General features: G+C 43.9%; 1 protein-coding gene across 1 annotated transcript in view; it reads right to left on the minus strand.

Annotated features, from left to right (window-relative positions):
• Nucleotides 1–293: 293 nt before the first annotated feature.
• LOC110493727 (E3 ubiquitin-protein ligase pellino homolog 1) overlaps nucleotides 294–17,372 on the minus strand; it is a 53,388-nt gene continuing 36,309 nt past the window's right edge. The window contains exons 3-7 of the mRNA XM_021568154.2: nucleotides 7,114–7,243; nucleotides 6,753–6,854; nucleotides 3,840–4,055; nucleotides 3,419–3,607; nucleotides 294–2,189 (exon numbers count right to left, since the gene is read on the minus strand). Of these exons, the coding sequence (XP_021423829.1) occupies nucleotides 1,602–2,189; nucleotides 3,419–3,607; nucleotides 3,840–4,055; nucleotides 6,753–6,854; nucleotides 7,114–7,243 (1,225 nt within the window). The 3' untranslated portion in view covers nucleotides 294–1,601. The remainder of the gene's footprint in view (nucleotides 2,190–3,418; nucleotides 3,608–3,839; nucleotides 4,056–6,752; nucleotides 6,855–7,113; nucleotides 7,244–17,372) is intronic.

Here is a 17,372-nt window from a genome sequence, read left to right on the forward strand (position 1 = left end):
CCCGAATTAATTCCTAAAAAAAAAATACAAATGTAGGTGCCCATCCCCTACCTACTGCTTACAACTGACAATTTTCACATTCTCTCATAAGTGGAAAAAGTTAATTTTATGTGAACTAGCTAGTACTGTCAATCCAAATGAATACTGTGTATAATAGGGTGAATGTTATTGCATATCTTGTTTATTTTAGCTAAATACACCAAATATCTAGTATACATGAGTTCTGTCCAGTGTCTATTGATGATGTTGGATTCCAACAGTGGATTGGAAAAAAAAGAGCACTCACACAAATGTGAACAATTTCAAAGCTTTTAACTTTTATTGTTTCCAGTTGGTAAAAAAAAAAATGGTTGTCTGCAACAGCAACCCTCTTCGCAGAAATAATACTCAACGTCCTGTATGAAGGCATCAGGCAATCAAGAGGATATAAAGCAGAACAAATTGGTAAAACTTGAATATTAAGTTGGTTGAACGGTAAAGAAAATAAGCTTTCACACATTACTAAAATTGGGAGTACAAATCACTGTGTAAATTAAGATCAGAAGACGAAACACGGGTACATTAACATACACACAAACATAAATATTATATACACACTGAATGCAGGTACACATGGAAGATGAGAGGGTAACATTTTCATACCATCTGAAAAGTCAATGTGTTTAGGGCCACACTTCAATTGAACAAAAATGGATCACTTGCTTGCTTGAACACATTCTGGACACTCAGATAAGTGTCAATGTCGACAAGTTTCCACCAGTCAATTTATAGATCTGTTTCTCCAGTCCTTGTACAGAAGGGTACACAGAGAGAAAAGTGATATTGTTTTTTATTATGTACTTCTTCCACTTCTTATACCACCTTATACCTGTTGATGTGGTGATTGATAACATTAAGATAGGGTACATGTTGGGATTCATGGTAAAAAAGGTATAAGGTCATAAGCACTTTTTTTTTACGCAATCGCCAAATATTATTTTTACTAGGCCTAGTTTAACAACATGGGTCTTCATGTCTAAGAAAAAGGAGGTCACTTCCAAAACAGTAGCTAGCATTACAAAGTATGCTTGTTTCTGCTACAATTGCCTTTCAGATAGAAAAAGAAATGGCTATAAACATCAAGCCACACCACACATCCTCACAATGGATTTTGCATCAGAACATTACAAATCTGCACCTGTGGAAGAGTTTGCTGTGTTAGCATATACTGTAGCGCTTTTTCATTGTTAACATGAAAATAGAATTATAGTATCGAAAACAGCACTGCTAGAAAAAAGGTCACTTGAAATGAGAGAAGCAAAAAAAGTATTCCGTAGCTCTCCAAAATATTTAAGTTAAGAAATGTTTAATAGTCCTTTAGCTGTTTTTCCACCATTCACTTGGTTATCGCATGGCCATGGGTCATGTTCATTAGAGCACCAAACATAAATAATCTGTCTGAAACAGTGAGGGACTACCTGGATTTGTCCAATAAGAAACTCAAATGTTAATTTTCTGTTGCAAAATGTTTTAAGATGTTTTCTGTTGTGTGCCCTAATGATCACAACCCTGGTAGTTGTGAAGCGTTAGTTGGGGTTTGGGAGGAGACCACTGTCCATTATCTAGTCCAGGGGCCCTTGGAAAATGAGTCTGAGGTAGCCGCTCTCGCCGGCCAGTTGATGCACGCAGAATGGACAAGCGGCGTGGAAGGTGTGCGTGCCGTGTGGCAGCGGGATCTGGCTCCAGAACGCTGCCGTCTTCTCCGAGCACACATGACCGCACGGACTAAAGGCGTGTGTGGGCGGTGCTGCATCCAGGTAAAACCCCGCCTCACACCCCAGCCATAACGGTACATACGGCCCTCTGGTTCGGCACATGGGGCACTCCCTCTCCCGGCCCACCTCCACCACCTCATCCTCGGGCTCCCGTCCTTGGCCTCCCCAGGCGTGGTAGCCGTGCACATGGCCGCATCGGAGGTAGGCCCACGGCTGCTTCTCATCCAGGATCTCCTTGCGACGGAGGCTGGGGAAGGCCAGGGTGTTGAAACCCACGGGGCACTGGGGCCGCCCGGCATTCAGCTCCTGCCGCAGGGCCTCCAGGTGCTTCACGGTGGGCGTGCGCGAGAGGCCCTCGGCCGTGCGCCACAGGAGGGTGGCGCCACACAGGTCGATCAGCGAGCCGTCCACCAGTTCCTGGCTCTCGCTCTCCACCTGCAAGACACCCAGATATATTAGCAAACAGATGGCAAGATATTAACAAACACAATACAAACACATGCTCCACATGGTGTTGCTCTGCAGTCTGCCTTGATTAAATGTGTCAATGGTCCTGTAGGCGGCAACCTGCGATGCCACATTTTATAGCTGTGGGGTGAAGGGGGGATCTTGGGTTCTCCATTAAGGACTTAATGAAGTGCTTTTCATTTTTTTTTTACTGGGGAGAGATACTATAAGTATATCTCAGTATTATATTGAGCATTGTCCTGTTTTATTGGCCTTCGGTATGTACCTCAATAATAGATCAAAGAGGTCTTGCTTTTGTTTCAGACAAGGTGCAGACCTGCTGTGACTAAACCCATTGAACCAGCATCCCTTCCTCTCTTTCTCCCTTATCAGCTCTCGGCATTTCCTCCCCCCTTCCCTGGCCGTTCTCATGCCTCAGTTTTAAAGTCTAAAGGCCAAACCACATCATAATCATAATAACAGCATGTCTCAGAATCTCAGTCATTCCTCCCAAAATGAAGGTGAGGTTAGGAGTGTGAGATTCCTATGAGAATTCCTCTGACTTACTGAAATCTTCCAAACTGACTGTGTGGTCTCTGGGAGAAGGGGATGGAACTTAAAAGTATAGAGTCAGGGTTTTCCAGGGGAGGTTATTATCGGTGACATAACAGACCTATCACACTATAAATCAGATGCTGATTTCTGTGTATGAGAAACAGAGACCTCAAACAGTTAAAGCCCATCCAACCAGACTATTCTGTACAAATGTCCCATCTGCTCATATCACAGAGCTGTGGTAAAATGGCTTAATGAAGTTACCCAACAATAACATTTTGGAGGACAGTAGTCTATGTTCTGAAAAATTGTTCAAGAGTCAATTGTTCCAAGTTAGAGTGAGAACTGGTGATATTATCTGGCAGCATCCATTCAATTAGTGCAGTATTAATGCTTCAGAAACATCTACTTAAAACAATGTCCCTGGAAAACAATGGCAAGGCATGGCTTACAGGGAGTATACTCACTCAATGAGGCTGCACAGGAGTGTATGTGTGTGTGTGTGTGTGTGTGTGTGTGTGTTTGAACATGTTATGTTTCTGCAAGTACTCACATCTATACATGTTAGGGCTTGTTACTTCATGTGTGCGCACGCATCTGTGTGTGTACGTGTGTGCTTGTGTGCATGCTTGTGTCTATGTATGTATCTACTAGCTACCCACCATCTTGCCCCGTTGCTGGGCGGAGCGGGTCTCTCTGAGGGTGAAGACTTTGCCACAGACAGAGATCTCTCTCCACACGCCCGGCTTGGAGTCCTGCGTGAAGCCGTGGCGAGGGTGCATCACCAGCACGCCATTAGTGGTCAGCCCGTCCATCTGTCCGTCCTGTGTCCTCCACTTGGCTGCCTTCTCCTGGGGGAAAGAAGGGATAGAAAGTAGAAAAGGAAAGTTTCAGAAATATGTGTGCAATACTTTTAGTTATAATAGTTCATAGTTATTTCAAGGTTGTATTATGGCTTATAAACGTCATTGCATCATGAATGCTAATTGCAAATGCTTACAGAGAAACAGTATATCACATTAGTAGTATTTCTCTCCTAATTATATGGCAGCTATTTTGTTTTCATCACAATCACCAACTCACCCCCAGGAAGATGTTCTTGGAGGAGTCGAAGCCGGCGGCGTAGATGCGAGCGGTGTACGGCGGGCTCCGCTGGCAGATGATGCGGCAGGCGAAGCGCGAGATGGTGCTCTGGATAGACTGGGTCTGGGTCTGGCCCTCCCCCCCGTGGCTCTGCTGGCTGCCAGGCACCGTGTCTGTCACCACAAAGTCTATGGGGCTCTCTGTGGAACGCCCAATCTGGGATGGAAGGGAAAAGAGGTATATGAGTTATCAGAGTGTATATTCCATTAAGCTTTAGCAATGTTCTTGCAAAAAAAAAAAGCTTTTAGAGAGGCAAATATTCAGTGGAGCAAAAAAGTATTTAGTCAGCCACCAATTGTGCAAGTTCTCCCACTTAAAAAGATGAGAGAGGTCTGTAATTTTCATCATAGGTACACTTCAACTATGACAGACAAAATGAGAAAAAAAACTCCAGAAAATCATATTGTAGGATTGTTAATGAATTTATTTGCAAATTATGGTGGAAAATAAGTATTTGGTCACCTACAAACAAGCAAGATTTCTGGCTCTCACAGACCTGTAACTTCTTCTTTAAGAGGCTCCTCTGTCCTCCACTCGTTACCTGTATTAATGGCACCTGTTTGAACTTGTTATCAGTATAAAAGACACCTGTCCACAACCTCAAACAGTCACACTCCAAACTCCACTATGGCCAAGACCAAAGAGCTGTCAAAGGACACCAGGCTGGGAAGACTGAATATGCAATAGGTAAGCAGCTTGGTTTGAAGAAATCAACTGTGGGAGCAATTATTAGGAAATGGAAGACATACAAGACCACTGATAATCTCCCTCGATCTGGGGCTCCACGCAAGATCTCACCCCGTGGGGTCAAAATGATCACAAGAACGGTGAGCTGGGTCTTTCAGCATGACAATGATCCCAAACACACCGCCCGGGCAACGAAGGAGTGGCTTCGTAAGAAGCATTTCAAGGTCCTGGAGTGGCCTAGCCAGTCTCCAGATCTCAACCCCATAGAAAATATTTGGAGGGAGTTGAAAGTCCGTGTTGCCCAGCAACAGCCCCAAAACATCACTGCTCTAGAGGAGATCTGCATGGAGGAATGGGCCAAAATACCAGCAACAGTGTGTGAAAACCTTGTGAAGACTTACAGAAAATGTTTGACCTCTGTCATTGCCAACAAAGGGTATATAACAAAGTATTCAGATAAACTTTTGTTATTGACCAAATACTTATTTTCCACCATAATTTGCAAATAAATTCATTTAAAAAATCCTACAATGTGATTTTCTGGATTTTTTTTCTCATTTTGTCTGTCATAGTTGAAGTGTACCTATGATAAAAATTACAGGCCTCTCATCTTTTTAAGTGGGAGAACTTGCACAATTGGTGGCTGACTAAATACTTTTTTGCCCCACTGTAGTAACTAAACTGATTCAGTTCTTTATTTAGATTAGTTTAAGGAATCACAGATTTGTGTCTCAGTACTCAAATGGCTTCCTTTCCTTGCCTCCTTTTTATTTGGTCTCTCAACCATTAGTGCTTTTACTAAGAGGCCTGTTAGCCAAGCCTTCTATCGTTTTCATGCCATTCATTAGTTAGAGTTGGCTAAAGCACATGTAGATCAGATCAGGACCTGGACTATGAGATTGAGAGAAAAGACAGGTGGCAGATTAATGTAAGAAAGAAAGGGAAACATTTTCAGATTTATGTTAGCTGAGGCTGTCATTGATGTCATGCAGAAGTAATGGAGTAACAGCACGGCTGGCCACCGTCAGACTGTTCACGTCTGTAAATCACTATGAGTGGAGACAGTCGGGATAAGGGTCTCTGTGTGTGTGTGTGTGTTTAGACTTTCTATGCATGTGAAGAAAGACACGGCTTCTTATTGTCATCACTATGGTAGTTGTTCCTTGGGTGTGTGAACGGAACAATTATTCTCTACTTAGGGAAACTCATGCAGGAGTCAACAGGGACATAAAAGAGAGAGAGTTAAAGATATGTAAAAGAGAGAGAGAGAGAGAGAGAGAGTGTGTGTGTGTGAGAGAGTGTGTGTGATGGATAGAGAAGGAGAGAGGGGGGAGAAAGAGAGAGAGAGAGTAGAGAGAGAGAGAGAGAGAGAGAGAGAGAGAGAGAGAGAGAGAGAGAGAAAGAGAGAACATTGAAGAGTGATGTAAGAGAAAGAGAGAGAGCGAGAGAGGGAAGAGAGGGTGATGTGGTCTTATCAGAAAGGAATGGCAGGGTGCACCCGGGCCTCATGAGGTCTCACTGCTTAACCGCCTGCTGAATCAGCTTCGAGAAGCCACAATGTAATTCGTCAAATCTGTACAATCTATACAGGATGTATAGCAGTGGCAGTCGGTGACATTCAAGATGAGGGAGGATGATTAAAAAAATTATGAGCATGGCCTTGTTTCTATTACAGCATATTGGATGACTGTCATTCATATTCCATTCCCCCAGTTCAGTGTAACAGCGATAGGTTTCGGCTACTATGTGATACTCAAATTTTCCCTATTCAACCTAGCCTGTGAACGCTAGCCTTTTAGAGCATTTCATGTCTACAGGTGTGACTGTTACGGGGCCATAGTCATTTAGACAGGTTACCTTGACGTTCTTGGGCACAGAGACTATGGTGGTCTGCTTGAAACATGTAGGTGTTACAGACAGGGTCAGGGAGAGGTTGAAAATGTCAGTGAAGACACTTGCCAGCGGGTCAGCGCATGCTCTGCGTATGCTTCCTGGTAATCCGTCTGGCTCTGCGGCCTTGTGAATGTTAACCTGTTCAAAGGTCTTACTCACATCGGCTACGGCGAGCGTGATCACACAGTCGACCATGTGAGTTGGCAAGACAGCACAACAGATCTGGGACCAGGCTTGACTTGAGCAGTGAGGACACGCTGGGGACACACTCACCTGGAACATGTCTGTATTGCTGTCATGAGTGTACTCCACCACCACCGTCTGGGCCCGGGACAGAGTGTAGGAGATACTGTGCTGGTCCTTGTTGCTGATGGCCTGCAGGAGGGAAAAGTTGATGTTAGGAGTAGCAGGATGATGTCATTACCAATTACATTTACTTCAGGCACCCCTGTTCTGAGTGGATATATAATGCCTATTATAGAGAGAAGATTGTGTATTAGTGCAACAAGAGACAATCCTGTCACTATCATCTTGTTTATATCAAGTATACATTACATTATATAAGAGAGTTTCTACAATTACAGAAATAAGTCTTAAATTCAAGCATACAGTATGACTGTTTCCTAGCTCCTACCTTGGCTGCCTGAGGTGTACACGCCACGTGTACTGTGCTGGGTTTCACCCCGCTGGCCTTGGGTCTCCGGCACAGTGCAAAGCGGCTTTTCCGCCTCCCCCTGTCTCCGTTGGGTAGGGAGCCATTGTACCTGTGTAAACAAGAACACACCCCATATAAATTGACATTTTTAATCAAAACATCCTGGCAGTGGTATCCTAGCCTGGTGTTCCAGTCTGTTTTGTACTTTAGCAAACACCTCTCTGCATTCATTTTTTATCATACCATAGAATATTGAAGAGCAGTTGGCTATGGCACTTACAGTATGAGACCAGGCTAAGGGGAACCATCAAATGTGGGAAAAGGCCACCTTGAAAAGTTACAGTACAAAAGAAGCTGTTGATTGTTTGTTTCATCATATTGGATATACAGTGGGGCAAAAAAGTATTTAGTCAGCCAACAATTCTTCAAGTTCTCCCACTTAAAAAGATGAGGGAGGCCTGTAATTTTCATCATAGGTACACTTCAACTATGACAGACAAAATGAGACAAAAAAATCCAGAAAATCACATTGTAGGATTTTTAATTAATTAATTTGCAAATTATGGTGGAAAATAAGTATTTGGTCAATAACAAAAGTTTATCTCAATTCTTTGTAGTTGAAGTGTACCTATGATGATTATTACAGGCCTCTCTCATCTTTTTAAGTGGGAGAACTTGCACAATTGGTGGCTGACTAAATACTTTTTTGCCCCACTGTATATAGTTTATTCGGAAAGTATTCAGACCCCTTGACTTGTTCCACATTTTGTTACATTTCAGCCTTGTTCTAAAAAACAGTTTTTCAGAAATGTTAGCAAATGTATTAAAAAAAAAAAAACGAAATACCAAATTTACATAAATGTTCAGACCCTTTACAATGAGACTCGAAATTGAGCTCAGGTGCATCCTGTTTCCAATGATCATCCTTGAGATGTTTCTACAACTTAATTGGGAGTCCATTTGTGGTAAATTCACTTGATTGGACATGATTTGGAAAGGCACACACCTGTCTATATAAGGTCTCACAGTTGACAGTGCATGTCAAAGCAAAAACTAAGCCATGAGGTCAAAGGAATTGTCTGTAGAGCTCCAAGACAGGATTGTGTCAAGGCACAGATCTGGGGACGGGTAACAAAAAATGTCTGCAGTATTGAAGGTCCCCAAGAACACAGTGGCCTCCATCATTCTTAAATGAAAGAAGTTTGGAACCACCAAGACTCTTCCCAGAGCTGGCCGTCTGGCCAAACTGAGCAATCGAGGGAGAAGGGCCGTGTTCAGGGAGGTGACCAAGAACCCAATGGTCACTCTGACATGGCTCCAGAGTTTCTGTGAGGAGATGGGAGAATCTTCCAGAAGGACAACGATCTCTGCAGCACTCCACCAATCAGGCTTTTATGGTAGAGTGGCCAGACAAGAAAAAAATGCACATGACAGCCCACTTGGAGTTTGCCAATGGGCACCTAAAGACTCTCAGACAAACAAGATTTTCTGGTCTGATGAAACCAAGATTGAACTCTTTGGCCTGAAAGCCAAGCATCACGTCTGGAGGAAAACTGGCACAATCCCGACGGTGAAGCATGGTGGTGGCAGCATCATGCTGTGGGGATGTTTTTCAGTCAGGATGGAGGGATAGATGAACGGAGCAAAGTACTGAAAGATCCTTCACGAAAACCTGCTCCAGAGTGCTCAGGACCTCAGACGGGGGCGAAGGTTCCCCTCCAACAGGACAACGACCCTAGTCTCTGAATGTTCTTGAGTGGCCCAGCTAGACCCCAGACTTGAACCCGATCAAACATCTCTGAAGAGACCTGAACATAGCTGTTCAGTGATGCACCCCATCCAACCTGACAGAGCTTGAGAGGATCTGCAAAGAATGGGAGAAACTCCCCAAATACAGATGTGCCAAGCTTGTAGCATTATGGCCATGAAGACTCAAGGCAGTAATCGCTGCCAAAGGTGCTTCAACAAATTACAGAGTAAAAGGTCTGAATACGTATGTAATATATATATGGTTGAAGATATCCCTCTAGTGGTGTGGGGCTGTGCTTTGGCAAAGTGGGTGGGGTTATATCCTGCCTGGTTGGCCCTGTCCGGGGGTATTGTTGAATGGGGCCACAGTGTCTCGCGACCCCTCCTGTCTCAGCCTCCAGTATTTATGCTGCAATAGTTTGTGTCAGGGGGCTAGGGTCAGTCTGTTATATCTGGAGTATTTATCCTGTCTTATCTGGTGTCCTGTGTGAATTTAAGTATGCTCTCTCTATCTCTTTCTCTCGGAGGACCTGAGCCCTAGGACCATGCCTCAGGACTACCTGGCCTGATGACTCCTTGCTATCCCCAGTCCACCTGGCCGTGCTGCTGCTCCAGTTTCAACTGTTCTGCCTGCGGCTATGGAACCCTGACCTGTTCACCAGACGTGCTACCTTGTCCCGGACCTGCTGTTTTCAAATCTCTCTCTCTACCGCACCTGCTGTCTCTAACTCTGAATGATCGGCTATGAAAAGCCAACTGACATTTACTCCTGAGGTGCTGACCTCCTGAGGTGCTGACCTCCTGAGGTGCTGACCTACAACCACTGCAAATTATTATTATTTGACTCTGTTGGTCATCTATGAACGTTTGAACATCTTGACCATGTCCTGTTATAATCTCCACCCGGCACAGCCAGAAGAGGACTGGCCACCCCTCAGAGCCTGGTTCCTCTCTAGATTTCTTCCTAGGTTCCTGCCTTTCTAGGGAGTTTTTCCTAGCCACCCTGCTTCTACATCTGCATTGCTTGCTGTTTGGGGTATTAGGCTAGGTTTCTGTATAGCACTTTGTGACATCGGCTGATGTAAAAAGGGCTTTACAAATACATTTGGTTAATGGATTGGTTTCCATGGCCGAACAGCCACACACAAGCCCAAGATCACCATACGCAATGCCAAGCGTCGACTAGAGTGGTGTAAATCTCCCCGCCATTGGACTCTGGAGCAGTGGAAACGCATTCTCTGGAGTGTCTGGCAGTCCGACGGATGAATCTGGGTATGGAGGATGCCATGATAACGCTACCTGCCCAAATGCATATGCCAACTGTAAAGTTTGGTGGAGGAGGAATAATGTTCTGTGGCTGATTTTCATGGTTTGGTCTAGGCCCCTTAGTTCCAATGAAGGGAAATCTTAACACTACAGCATACGACATTCTAGACGATTCTGTGCTTCCAACTTTGTGGCAATAGTTTGGGGAAGGCCCTTTCCTGTTTCACCATGACAATGCCCCCGTGCACAAATTGAGGTCCATACAGAAATGGTTTGACCAGATCGGTGTGGAAGAACTTGACTGACCTCCACAGAGCCGTGACCTCAACCCCATCAAATACCTTTGGGATGAATTGGAATGTCGACTGCGAGCCAGGCCTAATCGCCCAACATCAGTGCTCAACCTCATTAATGCTCTTTTGGCTGAATGCAAGCATATCCCCTCAGCAATGTTCCAACATCTAGTGGAAGGCCTTCCCAGAAGAGTGGATGTTGTTATTGCAGGGGGGACCAACTCCATATTAATGACCATGATTTTGGAATGAGATGTTCGACGAGCAGGTGTCCACATACGTTTGGCCACATAGTGTACATTTTTATTTTAATATGTGAAAATAAGACTATGCAAAATAAGACTATGCTAACTAAGATTCTGAACACAAATAAAACAAATAGTTTAACCACTGTAAACCCATTTAAAAGGGAAATTAATTAAAACTATAGATGTGCCCTTGAGCAAGGCACCTAACTCTAATTGCTGCTGTATGTCGCTCTGGATAGAAGTGTCTGCTAAATGACTCAAATGTAAATGTAATGAAGTCATTTGATCCACTTCTAAAATTGAGTGACCACTGAGAGGGGTCAACTGTCTACTGTTATTCCTTGGTGGAATAAGGTCACACTCCAGCGTTGGGTTTGTTGCAGTCAGATCTCCATTAAAACAAGACCCAATCCTCTTTGGTCCAATCAGAGGAGCTAAGCTATGAGGTTATCTTTTGGTCACTTACCTCTGCCAGCATCTGCTGTGCAAAGATTTCATTGGGAAATGAGGGCTTTCCTGTTGCAGCTACCTACTTTTCCTGGACAAGCAGAAGTATTAAGACTGTATTATCTAATTTCACGTCTTAACTGGTAGCATTACATCCAGTGCTAACTGAGACAACCAATGCTTTTGTTAACTACTTGGAACTGCAAAAAGAAAGTAGTCTATGACCACCTAATTGTCAGTTGAACGTTGTTTCTTTTCAGACCGTTCTACTGCTGAATACAACGTGAACGTGACAGAATACTTTCGAAGTCACAACAACCACCAACAACTCAGCTCACATCCTCCCTCTCCGCGCCACATAGGCTACATTCTCCTTTGTCCAATAAAATGGCTTACACTCAGGAAGCCAGCAGCTCTTTGTTTACCCTCACTGTGGCTGAGTTGCAGTGTACATTTAATTGGATTTAGATAGAACCACCCTGCTCCCCCTTTCAAAAAGAAACAAAACTGCCCAGTTCAAATATTGTAAATTAACATGTACCATTGTGTCTGTTGGAATTTGGAACAATGTGGTTCACATTTAGAGCATAAGTGCTGACTTGCATTTATTTCAAAGAACCTCCACGTAGCACAGTTGTAGCATACCACAGTTGCCAATACGCAACTTAACATGTACAGTGCCTTCAGAAAGTATTCACATCCCTTGACTTTTTCCACATTTTGTTGTGTTATTTTTATTACTGGTCTACACACAATGCGCCATAATGTCAAAGTTGAATTATGTTTTTAGACATTTTTACAAATTAATAAAAAATGAAAAGTTGAAATGTCTTGTGTCAATAACTACTCACCCCTTTTTTATGGCAAACCTAAATACATTCCGAAGTAAAAAAAAAAGAAGGTTAACAAGTCACATAATAAGTTGCATGGACTCACTCTGTGTGCAATTATAGTGTTTAAAATTATTTTTGAATGACTACCTAATTTCTGTACTCCACACAACACATCTATCTGTAAGGTCCCTCGGTGGAATAGTGAACTTCAAACACATATTCAATGACAAAGACCATTGAGTAGATGAGGGGGGGGGGGGGTCGAAGCAGACATTGAATATCCCTTTGAGCATGATGAAGTTATAAATGACACTTTGATTGGTGTCACTACGAAGGTAAAGGTGTCCTTCCTAACTCAGTTGCCAGAGAGGAAGGAAACCAGTCAAGGATTTCACCATGAGTCCAATGCTGACTTTAAAATAGTAACAGAGTTGAATTGTTGTGATAGGAGAAAACTAAGAATGGATCAACAACATTGCAGTTACTCCACATACTAAGCTAATTTACAGAGTAAAAAGAAGGAAGCCTGTACAGAATGAAAATATTCCAAAACATGCATCCTGTTTGCAAAAAAACAGAAATGGCAACACATTACCGCACTATGCCTCTCCCCTATTTGACCTTGATACTTTGTGTGTATGTACTCAAATGTAGGCTGTGTGTGATGTTTAAAATGTAAACGCTGCAAAAAAAGAAACGTCCCTGTTTCAGGACGCTGTCCTTCAAAGATAATTTGTAAAAATCCAAATAACTTCACAGATCTTCATTTGTAAAGGGTTTAAACAATGTTTCCCATGCTTGTTCGATGAACCATAAACAATTAATGAACATGCACCTGTGGAACGGTCGTTAAGACACTAACAGTTTACAGATGGTAGGCAATTAAGGTCACAGTTATTAAAACTTAGGACACTAAAGAGGCCTTTCTACTGACTCTGAAAAACACCAAAAGAAAGATGCTCAGGGTCCCTGCTCATCTGTGTGACCGTACCTTAGGCATGCTGCAAGGAGGCATGAAGACTGCAGATGTGGCCAGGGCAATAAATTGCAATGTCCGTACTGTGAGAAGTCTAAGACAGCGCTACAGGGAGACAGGACGGAAAGCTGATCGTCCTCACAGTGGCAGACCACGTGTAACAACACCTGCACAGGATCGGTACATCTGAACATCACACCTGTGGGACAAGTACAGGATAGCAACAACAACTGCCCGAGTTACACCAGGAAAGCACAATCCCTCCATCAGTGCTCAGACTGTCCGCAATAGGCTGAGAGAGACTGGATTGAGGGATTGTGGTAAGGCAGGTCCTCACCAGACATCACAACGTCGCCTATGAGCACAAAACCACCATCGCTGGACCAGACAGAACCGGCAAAAAGTGCTATTCACTGATGTGTCAAGGTTTTGTCTCACCAGGGGTAATGGTCGGATTAACGTTTATCGTTGAAGGAAAGAGTGTTACACCGAGGCCTGTACTCTGGAGCGGGATCGATTTGGAGGTGGAGTGTCTGTCATTGTCTGGGGCAGTGTGTCACAGCATCATCGGACTGAGCTTGTTGTCATTACAGGCAATCTCAATGCTGTGAGTTACAGGGAAGATATCCTCCTCCCTCATGTAGTACCCTTCCTGCAGGCTCATCCTGACATGACCCTCCAGCATGACAATGCCACCAGCCATACTGCTCATTCTGTGCGTTATTTCCTGCAAGACAGGAATGTCAGTGTTCTGCCATGGCCAGCGAAGAGCCCGGATCTCGTATCTCAATCCCATTGAGTACGTCTGGGACCTCTTGGATCGGAGGGTGAGGGCTAGGGCCATTGCCCCCAGAAATGTCTGGGAACTTGCAGGCACCTTGGTGGAAGAGTGGGGTAACATCTCACATCAAGAACTGGCAAATATGTTGCAGTCCATGAGGAGGAGATGCACTGCAGTACTTAATGCAGCTGGTGGCCACACCAGATACTGACTGTTACCCCTTTGTTCAGGGACACATTATTACATTGCTGTTCATCACATATCTGTGGAACTTGTTCAGTTTATGTCTCAGTTGTTGAATCTTGTTATGTTCATACAAATATTTACAGATGTTAAGTTTGCTGAAAATAAACGCAGTTGACAGTGAGAGAACGTTTCTCTTTTTGCTCAGTTTATATAGCATCAGTCAAAAGTTCATTAGAGTTAACAGTCAAACACCAAAACTATGAAATAACACATATGCAATCATGTGGTAACCAAAAAAGTGTTAAACAAATCAAAATATATTTTATGTTTGAGATTCTTCAAGGTAGCCACCCTTTGCCTTGATGACAACTTTGCACACTCTTGGTATTATCTCAACCAGTTCCATGAGGTAGTCACCTGGAATGCATTTAAATTAACAGGTGTGCCTTGTTTAAAGTTAATGTGGAATTTCTTTCCTTAATGCGTTTGAGCCAATCAGTTGTGTTGTGACAAGGTATACAAAAGAGAGCACCTATCTGGAAAAAGACCAAGTCCATATTATGGCAAGAACAGCTCAAATAAGCAAAGAGAAATGACAGTCCATCACTACTTTAAGACATGAAGGTCAGTCAATCCGGAAAATGTAAAGTTTCTTCAAGTGCAGTCGCAAAAACCATCAATGATGAAACTGGATCTCATGAAGACCGCCACAGGAAAGGAAGACCCAGAGTTCATTAGAGTTAACTGCTCCTCAGATTGCAGCCCAAATAAATGCTTCACAGAGTTCAAGACACATCTCAACATCAACTGTTCAGAGGAGACTGCGTGAACCAGGCCTTAATGGTCAAATTGCTGCAAAGAAACCGCTACCAAAGAACACCAATAATAAGAAGAGACTTGCTTGGAACAAGAAACACGAGCAATGGACATTAGACCGGTGAAATCTGTAATTTGGTCTGATGAGTCCAAATGTGAGATTTTTGGTTACAACCACTGTGTCTTTGTGAGACAAAGATTAGGGGAACGGATGATCTCCGCATGTGTGGTTCCCACTGTGAAGCACGGAGGAGGAGGTGTGATGGTTTGGGGGTACTTTGCTGGTGACACTGTCTGTGATTTATTTAGAATTCAAGACACACTTAACCAGCATGGCTACCACAGCTTTCTGCAGCGATACACCATCCCATTTCTTTTGCTTGGACCATGTTAGTTTATTGGTGATGTGGACACCAAGGAACTTGAAGCTCTCAACCTGCTCCACTACAGCCCGGTCGATGAGAATGGGGGCGTGATCGGTCCTCCTTTTCCAGTAGTCCACAATCATGTCTTTAGTCTTGATCACATTGAGGGAGAGGTTGTTGTCCTGGCACCACACAGCCAGGTATGACCTCCTCCCTATAGCCTGTCTCATCATTGTCGGTGACCAGGCCTACCATTGTTGTGTCATCAGAAAACGCAATGATGGTGTTGGAGTCGTGCCTAGCCGTGCAGTCATGACTGAACAGGGAGTACAGGAGGGGACTGAGCACACACCACTGAGGGGCCCCTGTGTTGAGGAGCAGCGTGTGGATGTGTTGTTACCAACCCTTACCACCTGGGGGCGGCACGTCAGGAAGTCCAGGATCCAGTTGCAGATGGAGGTGTTTAGTCCCAGGGTCCTTAGCTTAGGGGTGTGCTTTGAGGGCACTATGGTGTTGAACGCTGAGCTGTAGTCAATGAATAGCATTCTCACATAGGTGTTCCTTTTGTCCAGGTGGGAAAGGGCAGTGTGGAATGCAATAGAGATTGCATCATCTGAGGATCTGTTGTGGCGGTATGCAAATTGGAGTGGGTCAGGGTTTCTGGGATAATTGTGTTGATGTGTGCCACGACCAGCCTTTCAAAGCACTTCATGGCTACCTTACGTGAGTGCCACGGGTCGGTAGTCATTTAGGCAGGTTACCTTAGTGTTCTTGGGCACAGGAACTATGGTGGTTTGCTTGAAACATGTTGGTATTACAGACTCAGACAGGGAGAGGTTGAAAATATCAGTGAAGACACTTGCCAGTTGGTCAGCGCATGGTCGGAGTACACGTCCTGGTAACACATCGGCTGAGGAGAGCGTGATCACACAGTCGTCCGGAACAGCTGATGCTCTCCTGCATGTTTCAGTGTTACTTGCCTCGAAGCGAGCATAGAATTAATTTAGCTCGTCTGGTAGGCTCGTGTCACTGGGCAGCTCTTGGCTGTGCTTCCCTTTGTAGTATGTGATAGTTTGCAAGCCCTGCCACATCTGACAAGCATCGGAGCCGGAGTAGTACAATTTGATCTTTGTCCTGTATTGACCATTTGCCTTATATGCTTCCGGGTTAGAGACCCACTCCATGAAAGCGGCAACACTGCCCTTTAGCTCAGTGCAGATGTTGCCTGTAATCCATGGCTTCTGGTTGGGGTATGTATGCACAGTCACTGTGGGGACGACGTCATCGAAGCACTTATTGATGAAGCCAGTGACTGATGTGGTGTACTCCTCAATGCCATCGGAAGAATCCCGGAACATATTCCAGTCTGTGTTAGCATAACCGTCCTGTAGTTTAGCATCTGCTTCATCTGACCAGTTTTTTATTGACCAAGTCACTGGTGCTTCCTGCTTCAATTTCTGCTTGTAAGTAGGAATCAGGAGGATATAATTATGGTCAGATTTGCCAAATGGAGGGCGAGGGAGAGCTTTGTACGTGTCTCTGTGTGTGGAGTAAAGGTTGCACATTTAACATGTTGGTGGAAATTAGGTAAAACCGATTTAAGTTTCCCTGCATTAAAGTCCCCGGCCACTAGGAGGAGCATCTCTGGATGCGCATGGTCCTGTTTGCTTATGGTGGTATACAGCTCATTGAGTGTGGTCTTAGTACCAGTATCGTTCTTTGGTGGTATAAAAAATACAGATGAAAACTCTCTTGGTACAGTTGAAGTCGGAAGTTTACATACACCTTATCCAAACACCTTTAAATTCAGTTTTTCACAATTTCTGACATTTAATCCTAGTAAAAATGCCCTGTCTTAGGTCAGTTAGGATCACCACTTTATTTTAAGAATGTGAAATGTCAGAATAATAGTACAGAGAATTATTTATTTCAGCTTTTATTTCTTACATCATATTCCCAGTGGGTCAGAAGTTTAAATACACTCAATTAGTATTTGGTAGCATTGCCTTTAAATTGTTTATCTTTGGTCAAATATTTCGGGTAGCCTTCCACAAGCTTCCACAATAAGTTGGGTGAAATTTGGCCCATTCCTCTTGACAGAGCTAGTGTAACTGAGTCAGGTTTGTAGGCCTCCTTGCTCGCACACGGTTTTTCAGTTCTGCCCACAAATTTTCTATAGGATTGAAGTCAGAGCTTTGTGATGGCCACTCTAATACATTGACTTTGTTGTCCTTAAGCCATTTTGCCACAATGTTGGAAGTATGCTTAGGGCCAATGT

This window comes from Oncorhynchus mykiss, chromosome 17, assembly GCF_013265735.2.
Source record: "Oncorhynchus mykiss isolate Arlee chromosome 17, USDA_OmykA_1.1, whole genome shotgun sequence".
Lineage (NCBI taxonomy): Eukaryota > Metazoa > Chordata > Actinopteri > Salmoniformes > Salmonidae > Oncorhynchus > Oncorhynchus mykiss.